Source organism: Gopherus evgoodei, chromosome 1 (assembly GCF_007399415.2).
Source record: "Gopherus evgoodei ecotype Sinaloan lineage chromosome 1, rGopEvg1_v1.p, whole genome shotgun sequence".
Lineage (NCBI taxonomy): Eukaryota > Metazoa > Chordata > Testudines > Testudinidae > Gopherus > Gopherus evgoodei.
The window spans coordinates 111,748,036-111,763,166 of NC_044322.1; the positions used below are offsets into that span (position 1 = coordinate 111,748,036).

General features: G+C 43.7%; 1 protein-coding gene across 3 annotated transcripts; it reads left to right on the forward strand.

The window, feature by feature from the left end:
* The first annotated feature begins 540 nt into the window (after positions 1–540).
* Positions 541–10,999, forward strand: CHAMP1 (chromosome alignment maintaining phosphoprotein 1). 3 transcript variants are annotated; one of them, XM_030569219.1, is made up of 3 exons: positions 541–731; positions 4,142–4,226; positions 7,335–10,999. In XM_030569219.1, exon 3 carries the CDS (start codon positions 7,396–7,398, stop codon positions 10,204–10,206), a length of 2,811 nt encoding a protein of 936 aa, XP_030425079.1. In that variant the 5' UTR covers positions 541–731; positions 4,142–4,226; positions 7,335–7,395; the 3' UTR covers positions 10,207–10,999. The 3 variants fall into 3 exon arrangements, with proteins under 3 accessions (XP_030425079.1, XP_030425060.1, XP_030425069.1); XM_030569200.1 differs by lacking the exon at positions 4,142–4,226; XM_030569209.1 differs by lacking the exons at positions 541–731; positions 4,142–4,226 and adding an exon at positions 991–1,240.
* Positions 11,000–15,131: the final 4,132 nt, after the last annotated feature.

The window sequence follows — 15,131 nt, forward strand, 5'->3', positions numbered from 1 at the left end:
CCCAGTTGGAAACCAGGGGAAATTCCCAGTGTAGCCAGTACCCCAGGGAGCTTTTGGGGAGGGAGCGAGAACCCCGGAATGTGAAGGAGGGTGCGGGGAGGGGGGAAGCAGTGAGTAAGGCAGCACTGGCCCCGCCTGGGGGTGTGTAACAGATGCTCCTTTCCCACCCATGCCAGGGGCCACCTTCCCGCCAATCACATCACCAGGGCCCCTCACTAGGCACAAGCCGGTTCCCACCCCAGCTGGGGGCCTTTGGCGCCAAGAGGCGCTGGTTCGGGCCTTGCCCGGCTGCTGCACGCGCAGCACCTCCCCCCGCCTTGCACGCGCTCCCCCGAACGGGGCCTCCCCCTCTCTCTCCCCACCCGCCCCGCCCCCGCTACGCGCTCCAGCCGTAACCGCCTCATCGCCCCGCCCTCGCCGCCTCGCCGCGCGCGCGCACAACACCACAAGGCAGCGGCACGTTCTCGGGGGGCGGGGCAGAGACGGCGGCGGCGTTTCCGGTAGGGCAGCGGGAAGGGCTGGAGACCCGATAAAGCCTCCGCCGTTTGGCCGCGCGCCCCCCCTCCACCCCGCTCTCCGCCAGCAGCGCCCTCAGCCCGGCTGCAGCCGCCGCCGCCATTGGAGGGGCCGCGCCCACCCCGGGGCCTGTCCGCACGCGGAGCCCCCGCCCGACCGGAGCAGCGGGAACAACGATATCGAGAGACGCCCCCGCCCCCTGCGGCGCCGCCGCGGTGAGTCCGGCCGGGAAAGGGCGGGTGTCTGTCTGTGGAAACTATCTCCGAGCGGGAGCGGGACCGAGGCCTCCGCCTCCCGTCCCGTGCTGGGGCCGTTCCCGCTGGAGACCACCCCCTCCCCCCGCGTAAAGTGCTCGGGGCCGGTCACTGCCAGTCAGACTCGCGTTCAGGCCCCTCCCCCGCTCGTCTTGGCTGGGGAGCCCCTCCCCCCAGACGCCCCCGGGCTGCTGCTCTCTCGGGCCCCCGCCGGAAGTGCGAGGGGGCTGCCCCCGTGTGGGGGCGTGAACTCCTCCCCCCAGTGCGGTTTTGGTCCCAGCCTTTATGTGTGTAAACGCCTCCCCCAGGTTTATATTGAGAGTTACGGCAATAGAAAACGCGGAATCAAAATACTAAAGAAAAAAATGGTGAAAGCTGTAGTTACTGTAACCAGCAGCCTTTGAAACCCGCGCCGTGCGGTACTGAGACCTGGGCGTGCAGCCGATTTCATTGCCCCAGTGGCGAGAAAAGTAAGCAAACAAAAACAGCTGCCAGAAGTAGAGACAGGTTGACTGAATTGCAAACTTTCGTTCATTTTTTGATAATCTAGGATAATGTTTTCTCAAATAAAGGAGTCTTTCTATAGCATGCAATTTTTAAGGGGCTGTCCCTGTCACTTGTTATTAGAATCAACTTGATGGGCTATGTCAGGTGTTGGCAACCTTTCAGTAGTGGTGTGCCAAATCTTCATTTATTTGTGGTAATTTAAGGTTTTGCGTGCCAGTAATTGATTTTACATTTACAGGGGCTGGCAGATGGAACCCCAGGCTGAGCAGGGCTGGTGGCCGGGACCCCAGGCTAGCAATCTGGGGTTCTGTCTGCTGGCCCCTGCCAGTTGGGGTCCTGGCCACCGGCCCCGCTTAGCCTGCTGCTGGTCCAATGTGCCATGCATCCAGGCCAGCAGCGGGCTGAGCGGGGCCAGCGGCGGGGACCCCAGCCCGGCAGCAGCTTGCCACAGTAAATCAGCTCGCATGCCACAGGTTGCTGACCACTGGGCTATATAATCCCATGAGTTCCATAGGGAGGGATGCCCTATTCAGAGTAGCAGTCATTTTTTTATGTTGAGGAGGCCAAATTTACTGACCTTCCGAGCCACATACAATAATCTTCAGAAGTTCAAGAGCTGCAAGAAACACACAACCTGCCCTGCGGGGCAGTGACTGCTGTGCTTCTGCCCTGACATCACCTTGTCGAGCTAAAGCCCTTCATTCCCCCCTCTTCAGAGGGCAGAAGCCCCTAATGATAATCCAGCCACCCCGCTGTAGGGCAGATGCCCTGAGGCCCCTTTTCCCCATCCCCCACACTGTCTGGTAGGTGAAGGAGTAAGGTGTGGCGTGGGCTCTGAGACTCGCTTTAACTGTAAAAAAGCCACATATGGCTCATGAGCCACAGTTTGGCCATGTCTGGAATTTTTTGTAGGTATATGAGGAAGGTGCGAGCAAGTCTATTGAATGGTATTTTAGAAGTGGATCCTGAAATGGTTTGTGTGTGATTTGTGCACACTTTTTGGTACATCTATGAAGGTGGGCAGCAGTGCCATATGGTAGTTGGTGCAGGTGCCTGAGTAGCTGTGACTTTGGGAGATCTTAAGGAAAAGAGTTAGAAAAGTCAGTAAAGAAAGAAATTAAGATGCAATAAAGTAAGAAAGATAAGAGTTCAGGAGAATATGTTCAGATGTTGTTATAGATGGATTTTGCCAATTTAATTTTTCTTTCCAATTTAACTATCTTTACAGCTAAATGAATCTGATTTTTTGCTGAACTTAGATTCTAAGCCTTATATTACCAAGAAAATGTTGTTGTTGTTAATTATATTATAAATGTTTCTGAAAACTAATTGTCTGGCTTGGGATGAATTTTCAGCCAATTCAATATCCTCATTAATATACCTGAAAAAGAGCATCACAGGGACTATTTTTTATTTAAATCATATTTTTATTTGTTAAATACATTTTCTCTTTAAAATAAATATATTTAAATTTGAAATTGTCTATCTATGCTAAGCCTAAATTTACTATAATCTATTAAAATTGTTTACATTAAAAAAAAAATCAAACAATACGTTTGGTGGCAACATTTTAAAGTCAAACCACTGAACTAGTGGAAGCCCCTGGTCAAGAACCTGGAACCAGAGTATATTGAGATGATAAACCAGCTTTTGACAACAGTAGCCTCTTTTGTAGGTGAAGCAGGAATATTTCCTTCATTTCACTTTATTCAGTTAGTTCAGTTCAATAACTAGTTCATTCAAAGTTAAGAAACTCATTAAGAGTTTAAAAAAACAAAACAAAAACCCAACAGCTTGTTTTCCTCTTCCACTCTGTGACTAAAAACTAGATGAGAAGATGAGATCTACTAGTTCTAAAATTTTGAAACACACATTGATCAGAAATAATCAGTTCAGTAGCTACAGATAATTATTTGTATTACCATAGTGCCTAGAAGCCCTGATTATTTCCATGATATAATACTTTCTTTTTAAAATAATCAATTTTAAAGGCAAAACATGTCTTGATAAATATTTTTCTTTTGTAGTCAGTAACTCTTAGAGTTTTATTTAATAAAAACAAAATTAAAATATTTTGTACTTGAGTTCCAGTTTCTATCCATCTAGAATATGATATAAAGTAAAAAATTGATCACGTAGTAAATAAGAAATGCATCATTCACGAATTTCTGCCATAAAATAAAAAAAACCTGTGAATTACCCTGTGTTAAGCTATCTAATTGCTTAAATAAATATAAATACAGCATATTCTCCTAATTCGCAAAAAGAAATACTGAATTTAGTGTACAGGCTATATTGAGTTGGAAATGAACATGTTTTAATATTTGGCAACCGATGATGATAACTTTTTTTTAGGAAAATAAAAAGTACATGTATTTGAACAAACAACACTAAAATTGATGATATAAAACAAAGTTTCTTGCTTGCTGATTTAAATCATGATTAAAATGGGTAATTTAAATCAATCCACCCTGCATGGACTCCATAGTGTAGCCACCCCAGAGCCTGGGGCCAGTGGCTCTGACCTCCTGAGCCCTCCAGTCCTTTACACATTGGCACTCTGGCTTCTAGTTTAACCCCATCAGGGACAACATGGCAGGGAAGCCAGAATCGCAGGCTTAGCAAAGGAATTTCTTAGCGTCACTTTATTCTTAAGAAAACTGTAAAGTTACAGATCTTTGCAAAGTAACAGATGTCTTGAGATGCACACCCTTCTAGTCAAGCTGTAAGTGAGGTCTTATCTGTGTTTTAGGCTAGTCAGAGTCCCTCTTGCCTTCTCTCTAGCTGGTTGTTCTTGTATATAGCGATGAATTGGTCCCCTTCTCAAAGAAGCAAACTCCCCTTTATTTTTGTCATGTATCCAGGCTGAAAAGTTGCAGATCTACTAACTATGCTGATGGTTCTGGGTAGAAAATCCATGGGAGTAATCAACAGATGAGAACAGTGAAAGTTAATGGGCCTCGATCATGGGTTTTCAAATAAGGGGGTCCCAAAGTTATTATGTGGAGGGTCGAGAACTGTCATCTTCTATCCCAAACCCAGCATTTAAAATAAATATTTTATTAAAATATTTTTTAAAAGTGGTTTTAATTTAGAAGGGAGGGGTCGCACTCAGGCTTGCTGTGTGAAAGGGGTCACCAATACGAAAGTTTGAGAACCACTGGCCTAGATTGCCCTGATACCTTCAGTGGTAGTCCTTCAGTGAGGTGACAATCACCTTTCCTGGGCAGGATAGTGGCTCAGAATATGTTACAATTGACTTATCTTAGAGGCTATGGCTATGCTAGCACCTTTGTTGGTAAAACTTTTGTCAGTCAGGTGTGAAAAAACCACACCTTACATAAGTTTCACTGACAAAAGCACTGGTGTGGATAGCACTGTGTCCACTGCTGCTCCTTGGGTATGGTTTAATTATGCTGATGGGAGCGCTCTCTGCCATCAGTGTAGAGTGGCTACATGGGAGACCTTACAGCAGCATAGCTGCAGTGGTACAGTTGTGCCGCTCTGTCTGTAGTGTAGACATAGACTTAGTCAACATTGCACGTGTTTAGCATGTAGCAGTGTGGTGGTTACAATAAAAAATGGAGCTCACAATTTGATGCATTCTGATCCCAGTCTGTTACAGACTCACCTTATTTTTATGCTTTCATTTGGGAGACAATGAAAGCCAAAGGCTAGTGTCAAACCACACAAATTCCTATAAATATAAAATGCATTGAAGTATAAAATAATTCAGCCTCCCAAGAACGGTTAGTAATATGCCATGTATCAAGAAATTCTGAAAATGATTGGTCACGAAGGGAGGAAGAGGAAGGCTCAGAGACAGACAACAAAATAATTAGAAGTATGGAAGAGCTTCCATATGAAAAGATGTCGAAGAGATTTGAGATGGTTTAGTATAGAGGGGGATATAATAAAGGTATGTATAATAAGTGATATGGAAAAGGTAAGTGGACCCATCTTATCCACCCTTTCTCGCAATAAAAGGATAAGGTAGTCAATAAAATTAAAAAGCAACATAATGTACATTTGCCACAAGATATAATCAAAACCAGCAGTTTAGCAGGATTCATAAAAGGATTGAACATTTAGTATGGGTAGTGAGACTATCCAAAGTTATAGTAAGGATTAAAATAAATAATAAAATCTCAAAAGGTTTTTTTAACCCATGTTTCCTGTTCAGATTCTGTGGTTTCAAGATGTGTGTAAATCAAAGCCATGTCTTCCAGGAAAAAAGAAAAATCTTCCATCTTTTAGGTAGATTAATTATTTCTCAATATGGAAGTGTACAGTTGGGTGACCATTTTTCTGTGCATATGTGAAGGATTTTTTTCTCAGCCCTAGAGCAGAGACTCAACCTTATTTCCAGACTCTGTCTCCTAGACACTACCTCAATACAAATAAATAATATTAACAATAATATTATTAATAATTTACTACCACACACATATTCCTCTCCCAGTACAAGGGCACTGATGAAAACAGGTGAAAATCGTTGGAGTATGGTTAGACTGAGTCTTCTATTTAGAGCAATAATTTATCCAGACAACTTGTTACCACACTATCACTTTTCACTGTTGGAGATGCTATCAGTTGAAATCTGGTCAGTTGTTTTTTTTAAATGAGATGCATAAGAACGGCCATTCTGGCCACTGGCCAGACCACAGATCCATCTAGCCCAGTATTCTGTCTTCAGATAAGTATCAGAGGGGTAGCCATGTTAGTCTGGATCTGTAAAAGCAGGAAAGAATCCTGTGGCATTTTATAGACTAATAGACGTTTTGAAGCATGAGCTTTTGTGGGTGAATACCCACTTTGTCAGATGCATGCATCTGTATTCATGTATTCACCCACGAAAGCTCATGCTCCAAAACGTCTGTTAGTCTATAAGGTGCCACAGGATTCTTTGCTGTCTTCAGACAGTGGCCAATGCCAGGTGCCCCAGAGGGAATGGATTGATCATGTAATCATGAAGTGATCGAGCCCGTCACCCATTCTGCTGCATCTGTCTTAATCTCTTTGTGAGTTTGTTTTGGTTTTACAGTCAGTTTATTTTATAAACATTTTTATTCTCTTCCATTGTGTGAAAGACCCATACATACTGGAGAAACCACCTATAAAGAGGGCTGTCAGATGCACAAAAAATGAAAGAAATATTTTTTTCTCTGCTTTTTCAGTGTTGGTAATCCTAAATGTAACAACATCAGGTAGACAGACTTCAGACAGCAGCATGGTTTTGTAATTTACAGTCATTCTGTGTGCCACAAAGGTGTTTTTTCTTGAAAAATAATTACTGTATGGAAAGGAGGGTTTAGTGAATAGAGCAGTTGACTGAGAGTCAGGACCTCATGATTCTGTTTACAGCTTTATGAAATGCTTATGTGGCCTTGTCGCAGATGGTTAATTTCTCATTATAGTTTACTAATCTGTAAAATGAAGATAACGGTCCTACAGTAGTTTTGCAAAGATTAACTTTTCGTAAAGTGCTGTCTACCTTTCAGATGAAATGTGTAGTATAAGTATTTTCATATCAAGCAAAGAAATGTTTGTCAGATGAACATGGTGCCATGAGCTAAATATTTGTTACATAGGTCCCTTGCATGTGGTGTATTTGCAAAGTCCCTCCGCTGATAAATATATACCAACCAGACCCACCTGGTAAACAGAAATAGAATTTAAATTACTTGCACAAACTCCACTTTGTGCAGTGACTTGCAGGCCTAGGGGAAATTGTATTTGTATGTCTTCATGCAGGAGGTTATAGCCATGCAAAAGTTATTCCCCCCCCCCCACAGCAAAATAATTTATTAAATTCATATATCAATTTCCTGTGTAAGAGAAGTAGGTGGATTTTGTGTAAAGAAAGATTCAGATGGTGATGACGCTTTTCGTAACTATCTTGAGGGTTTGTGAATGTCTGGATTGGCTTGATCTAGCTGGGATTAATTTTTATTCTAGAAATGGAGAAGTGCATCAAGCTAATTCAAAATGAATAAAACTTAAAAGTAAATTTTGTATTATTTGAGCTAAATATGCACTGTTTTACCTCTATTGCAGGAATACAGAAGCTTGCTGTTTTTAGACTTGTGCTGTGCAAGCTCCAAGGGACCATAGAAAAATGGACATGTTCCAGATACTGCGTAAAACATCAGAGCATTTAGAATGTGATCACTGCAGTTTCAGAGGGACAGATTATGAAAACATACAAATTCATATGGGTACCATCCATCCAGAGTATTGTGATGAAATGGATGCTGCTGGTTTAGGTAAACTTATATTTTATCAGAAAAGTGCAAAACTGTTCCATTGTCACAAATGTTTCTTTACCAGCAAGATGTATTGCAACGTTTATTATCACATCACATCACAACATGCAGTACCTGAAAAGTGGAATGAAGACCAGAAAAATCATTTAGAAGCTGAGACTGAATCCCTGAAAACAACACTCATTCAGGAGTCACACAAACCTGCTCTTTCCCCTGAACCCCCAAAACCTGCCCTTTCCCCTGAACCCCCAAAACCTGACTCAGTTATTTCCCCCAAGCTTCAGAAACCAGCGGTGTCCCCTGAACCTGAGAAGCCTGCCCCAGCAATATCCCCTGAACCTGAGAAGCCTGCCCCAGCAGTGTCCCCTGAGCCCCAGAAGCCTGCCCCAGCAGTGTCCCCTGAGCCGCTCAGGCATTCCCCAACCATGTCTCCTGAGCCCCAGAACTCTGCCCTAGCAGTGTCCCCTGAACCCCAGAAGCCTGCCCCAGCAGTGTCCCCTGAGCCTCGAAGGCGTTCACCAGTGGTGTCCCCGGAGCCCCAGAAGCCTGCTCCAGCAGTGTCCCCTGAGCCCCGCAGGCGTTCTCCGGCGGTGTCCCCTGAACCCCGCAGACGTTCCCCGGCAGTGTCTCCGGAGCCCCGCAGGCATATAACTCAGACGCGGCGGCCTGCTCCTGCTTTGTCTCCTGAGCCCCGCAGGCCTGCTTCTGCAATTTCCCCAGAATCGTGGAGGCCTGCTCCCTCTGCTTCTCCTGAGCCCTGGAGGCCTGCTGCTGCTATTTCTCATGAGCTACAGAAATCTCCCACCTCTCTCTCTCCTTGGCCCCCAAAACCTGCCCCGGTGGTCTCCCCCGAGCCACGGAGGCCTGCCCCGGTTGTCTCCCCCGAGCCGCGGAGACCTGCCCCAGTGGTCTCCCCCGAGCCGCGGAGGCCTGCTCCTGACCCTTGGAAATCTGCATCCTTCTCTGAACCCCAGAAATCTAATCTTGTTTCGTCTGAGCCATGGAAACCCATCTCCTCTGTATACCCTGAAGGCTGGAAACCTGTTCTTTCTCCTGATACTTGGATGTCTGCTCCCCCTGTTTCACCTGAACTCCGAAAACCTAGTCACACTGTTTCCTCTGAAGTTTGGAAATCTCCTTTGTTTTCTGATCTTCGTAAACCTGCTTCCTCAATGTCTCCTGAGTCTTGGAAACTTACTTCAGAGTCCCGGAAGTCAACCTTCTTCTCTGAGACTCAGAAGTCTGCCCCGACCATTTCCCCTGAGGGACAGAAACGGGCCCTCTTCCCTGAGTCCCGGAAAAGAGCCCTCTTCTCTGAGCCACGAAAATCTGCACCTGCTGCTTTGTCTGAGGTCCAGAAACGTGCTTTCTTCCCTGAGCCTCAGGTGTCTGCTTCTACTGTTTCCCCTGAAGTCCAGAAACATATCGTCTTTACTGAGTCCCAGAAACCTGTTCCTTTCTCTCCTGAAGTCCAGAAACAGGCCTTCTTCCCAGAGCCCCAGCAACTTGCAGCTGTTTCTCCTGAAATCCAGGAACATACTTGCTTCCCAGAGTCTCAGAAAGCTTCTCCTGCTGCCTCCCCTGAGATCCAGAAACCTGTCCCCTTCACTGAGTCCCAGAAACCTGCCCCTGCTGTTTCTCCTGAGGCGCAGAAACATACCCTCTTCACTGAGTCACAGAAGCCTGCTCCTGTTTCTCCTGAGTCACAAAAACAAGCCTTTACTGAGCCGCAGAAACGTGGTGCTTCCCCTGATGTCCAGAAGCATGCTCTGTTTTCTGAGACCCAGAAACCTGCTCCTGCTGTTCCCTCTGATTTGCAGAAACATGCTCTTCCTACTGATCCCCACAAACCTGCTCCTTCTGTTTCCTCTGAGGTCCAGAAAAATGTTCTTTTTCCTGAGTGTCTCAAACCTGCTTCAGTTGTTTCTGCTGAGCCCCAGACACCTATTGAGTCCGATGAGAGTGATATCCTAGCTCAGAGTTTAGAAGACCAAAAAACACTGGATGATCTATTGTCTCAGGAAGAGCAGTCAATCTTAGTGAAGGAGCCTTTAGAAGATATGTTGTATTCATGCCCTCCAAAGAAGCCTAAGAAGGAAAACCAGGAGACCTCCGATAGTGAAGTAAATAACAGTGAATGTGGAAAAACAGAGATGGATTCTGTCGAGGTAAAGGAACAAGAATCAAATAGTGATCAAGAACAGTTTGATATGGAATCATCCGATTACAACAAAGAGAGCAAAATAGATGCAACTACTCCCATTCAGCCACAGTGTGTACTGCAGTTTACAGAAGAGAAAGAGGCTTTCATCTCAGAAGAAGAGATTGCAAAATACATGAAGCGCGGAAAGGGAAAGTATTATTGCAAAATTTGTTGCTGTCGTGCAATGAAAAAAGGTGCTGTTTTGCATCATTTAGTTAACAAGCATAATGTTCAAAGCCCCTACAAATGTAAAATATGTGGAAAGGCTTTTCTTTTGGAGTCCCTTCTTAAAAACCACGTTGCTGCTCATGGTCAAAGTTTGCTTAAATGTCCACGCTGTAATTTTGAATCAAATTTTCCCAGAGGCTTTAAGAAACATTTAACCCATTGCCAAAGCCGTCATAGTGAAGATACAAATAAAAAGCAATTGGACAGCCTTGAACCACTTGAACAAGTGTGATTTTTTTTCTTATACTCAATGAGTTAAGTTTACTAAAATATGTAAGTATTGCTGTACGTTAGCTAAGTAGTTTAGCTGATCTGACAAGTAAAAAATGCATGGTTTATTGTACTGTTTAACTTGTCTTATAGCTGTATTATTGAAAGGATTTATTATGCAAAAGTTGTTCTAAATACACGTTCATGTCCCTGTTTTATTCATCAATAAATTCATACTTTATTCGTCAGAGATGCTATATTTCTGAAACCAAAACAGGGATGAAAACTAGTTTTGTAAAGATTGTTGTAAAACGTGCAGTTAATAAGGTAGAGGTGTGTGGCAAAGAACCCAAATCATATTACTGTGAAGACTGAACTCAGTTTTTCACATCTCTCAAATGTCTCATTTTTTAAAATGTGAAGCAAAGCCTCAAAATTAGTAGCCCATGAAACTGAAAGTGATTGATCAGGCGTGAAAGAATCATGTTTGTTTTCTGGAATAATTATTCCATGAGCTTGTGATTATGTAGCATTTGTTGGAAATTCACTGCTCTCACCTCTTTGAATTATTTGTCTGACTATAAAAATGTCAAGGTACTTATTTTGTGACATTGTATTTTGACTATATGTTTTAAGCATGTGCTAATATACATTAAATTGATAGAGTAATCTCAGATTTACTATATATATGTATATATACAGCAACCAGAATTTTCTCTTGTTGGCGCCGATGTTTTGGTATGCCAGAGAAAACTGAATTTCTTGTATCTGGTAAAATGTTATGCTTCAATCTTTTAATAAAAGGCTAACTTGAACACTGGGCTTTGTTTTTGTCTTGTCTTTAAAAGAAAAGCCTGTGGTAGCCCACTATGTTGTAGTCTCAAATACTTTTGAATAGCACCATTCAGTGCAGAATAAATCTGAAAGTTTTCTGTAGGTATTATAGCTTTCTGCTCATGGAAACAAAAAATAGTTTAAACTCCCATGTCTGTACTTTGGAAAGGAGCATTAAATGCAAGAGGAAGAAAATACTTGTAATATACCATTGTAGGGAACACATACACTATTTTCCATTTCCAATCCCTTTCATAAATCATAGAGTATTAGGATTGGAAGAGATCTCAGGATGTCATCTAGTCCAATCCCCTGCTCAAAGCAGGACCAACCCCGACTAAATCATCCTAGGCAGGCCTTGGTCAAGCTGAGCCTTAAAAACCTCTAAGGATGGAGATACTACCACCTCTCTAGGTAACCCATTCCAGTGCTTCACCACCCTCCTAGTGAAACTATTTCCTAATATTCAACCTAGACCTCCTCCAACTGCAACTTGAGACCACTGCTTCTTGTTCTGTCATCTGCCACCACTGAGAACAGCCTAGCTCCATACTCTTTGGAACCCCCCCTTCAGGTAGTTGAAGGTGCTATCAAATCCCCCCTCACTCTTTTCTTTTGCAGACTAAATAACCTCAGTTCTCTCACCCTCTACTCGTAAATCATGTAATCATTTTCGTTGCCCTCCACTGGACTCTTTCCACTTTGTCCACATCCCTTCTGTAGTGGGGGGACCAAAACTGGACACAGTACTCCAGGTGTGGTGTCACCAGTGCTGAATAGAGGGGAATAATCACTTCCCTTGATCTGCTGGCAATGCTCCTACTAATACAGCCCAATATACCGTTACCTTCTTGGCAACAGGGGCACACTGCTTATTCATATCCAGCTTCTCATCCACTGTATTCCTCAGGTCCTTTTCTGCAGAACTGCTGCTTAGCCAGTTGGTCCTCAGCCTGTAGCGGTGCATGGGATTCTTCCTTCCTAAGCGCAGGACTCTGCACTTGTCCTTGTTGAACCTCATCAGATTTCTTTTGGCCCAATCCTCCAATTTGTCTAGGTCACTCTGGATCCTATCACTATCCTCCAGCATATTGACCTCTCTCCCCAGCTTAGTGTCATCTGCAAACTTGCTGAGGGTGCAATTCATCCTATCATCCACATCATTAATTAAAATGTTGAACAAAACCAGTCCCAGGATCAACCCTGAGGCATTCCGCTTGATACTGGCTGTCAACTAGACATGGAGCCATTGATCACTAGCTGATGATCTAGCCAGCTTTCTATCCACCTTATAGTCCCTTCATCCAGCCCATACTACTTTAACTTACTGGCAAGAATACTATGGGAGACCATATCAAAAGCTTTAACGTCAAGATATATGATGTCCGCTGCTTTCCCCATATCTGGAGAGCCAGTTATCTCATCAAAGAAGGCAGTCAGGTTGGTCAAGCATGACTTGCCCTTGGTGAATCCATGTTGACTGTCACTTATCACCTTCCTCTCCTCCAAGTGCTTCAAAATGGATTCCTTGAGTTACAGCTCCATGATTTTGTCGAGGACTGAAGTGAGGCTGAATGGTCTGTAGTTCCCCAAGTTCTCTTTCTTCCCTTTTTAAAATATGGGCACTATATTTGCCTTTTCCCCATTGTCCAGGACCTCCCCTGATGGCCATGAGTTTGCAGAGCCATTGGCCATTATCTTTGAAATCACATCAACCAACTCCCTCAGCACCCTTGGATGCATTAGATCCAGCCCCATAGACTTGTGCATGTCCAACTTTTCTAAATAGTCCTTAACCTGTTCTTTCACCCCTGAGGGCTGCTCACCTCCTCCCCATACCGTGTTGCCCAGTGCAGCAGCCTGAGAGCTGATGTCTGTGAAGACGAAGGCAAAAAAAAGCATTGAGTACTTCAGCTTTTTCCACATCATCTGTCACTGTGTTTCCTCCCCTATTAAGTAAGGGTCTCACGCTTTCCCTGACCACCACCTTGTTGCTAACATACCTATAGAAACCCTTCCTGTTACCCTTCACATCCCTTGCTGCAACTCCAATTGTGCCTTGGCTTTCCTGATTACACCCCTGCATGCTCTAGCAATATTTTTATACTGCTCCCTAGTCATCTGTTCACATTTCCACTTTTTGTAAGCTCCCTTTTTGAGTTTAAGATCACCGAAGATTTCACTGTTAAGCCAAACTGGTCGCCTGCCATGTTTGCTATTCCTTCTGCACATCGGGATAGTTTGTCCCTGCGCCCTCAATAAGGCTTCTTTAAAATACAGCCAGCTCTCCTGGACTCCTTTCCCCCTCATATTAGCCTCCCAGGGGCTCCTGCCCATCAGTTCCCTAAGAGAGTCTAAGTCTGCTTTTCTGAAGTCCAGGATCCGTATTTTGCTACCCTCCTTTCTTCCTTTTGTCAGGATCCTTTTGTTTTAATTATTTTTGGATGTTACCTAACATTGCTATTTTCCAACAGATACAGTAAGTTATGCTTATCTGCTTTGGCCATATATTAACGCACTTACACTGGAATAAATATTAGTAACGGACTGTGTATTTTCATGGCACTTTTCAATGGTGGGAAGTCAACCTGTTACTTCCAATGAAAGCAATATACTCTAGGCGAGGGGTCGGCAACCTTTCAGAAGTGGTGTGCTTAGTCTGCATTTATTCACTCTAATTTAAGGTTTCACGTCCTAATAATACATTGTAACGTTTTTAAAAGGTCTCTTTCTATAAGTCTATAATATATAACTAAACTATTGTTGTATGTAAAGTAAATAAGGTTTTTAAAATGTTTAAGAAGCTTCATTTAAAATTAAATTAAAATGCAGAGCCCCTTGGACTGGTGGCCAGGACCCAGGCAGTGAGTGCCACTGAAAATCAGCTCACATGCCACCTTTGGCACGCGTGCCATACGTTGCCTACCCCTGCTCTAGGCTGTACTGTAGACAATAGTCCTGCATTGCAAGGAGGGCAATATGCTTCTAGATTTCTCATAATCACATGAGGTTTTTAAGGTCACTTTCATGGGCTCATAACACAATATCATAACCTTAGTCCCAGATTTGGACCTTAGCGTCCAAAATATGGGGGTTAGCATGAAAACCTCCAAGCTTAGCTACCAGCTTGGACTTGGTACTTGCTGCCACCACCCAAAAAATTAGAGTGTTTTGGGGCACTCTGGTCCCCCTGAAAAACTTTCCCTGGGGATCCCAAGACCCAAATCCCTTGAGTCTCACAACAAAGGGAAATAATCCTTTTTCCCTTCCCCCCTCCAGGTGCTCCTGGAGAGATACACAGACACAAGCTCTGTGAATCCAAACAGAGTGACTCCCCCTCTCTGTTCCCAGTCCTGGAAACAAAAGTACTTTCCTCTTCACCCAGAGGGAATGCAAAATCAGGCTAGCAAATCCAACACACACAGATCTCTCCCCCTGATTTCTTCCTCCCACCAATTCCCTGGTGAGTACAGACTCAATTTCCCTGAAATTTCCCAGTAAAGAAAACTTCAACAGGTCTTAAAAGAAAGCTTTATATAAAAAGAAAGAAAAATACATACAAATGGTCTCTCTGTATTAAGGTGACACAATACAGGGTCAATTGCTTAAAAGAATATTGAATAAACAGCCTTATTCAAAAAGAATACAAATCAAAGCACTCCAGCACTTATATTCATGCAAATACCAAAGAAAAGAAACCATATAACTTACTATCTGATCTCTTTGTCCTTACACTTAGAAACAGAAGATTAGAAAACAGAACTACTTCTCCAAAGCTCAGAGAAAGCAGGCAGACAGAAAACAAAGACTTAGACACAAACTTCCCTCCACCCAGAGTTGAAAAAATCCGGTTTCCTGATTGGTCCTCTGGTCAGGTGCTTCAGGTGAAAGAGACATTAACCCTTAGCTATCTGTTTATGACAGTTGCCTACCCCTGCTCTAGGCTGTACTGTAGACAATAGTCCTGCATTGCAAGGAGGGCAATATGCTTCTAGTTTTCTCATAATCACATGAGGTTTTTAAGGTCACTTTCATGGGCTCATAACACAAAAACTAAGGGTCACCAAATGAAATTAATAGGTAGCAGGTTTAAAACAAATAAAAGAAAGTATT

What these genes read in the sequence shown, in the direction of transcription:
- CHAMP1 (XM_030569219.1), top strand. Translation starts at nt 7,396, where the DNA reads ATGGACATGTTCCAGATACTGCGTAAAACATCAGAGCATTTAGAATGT.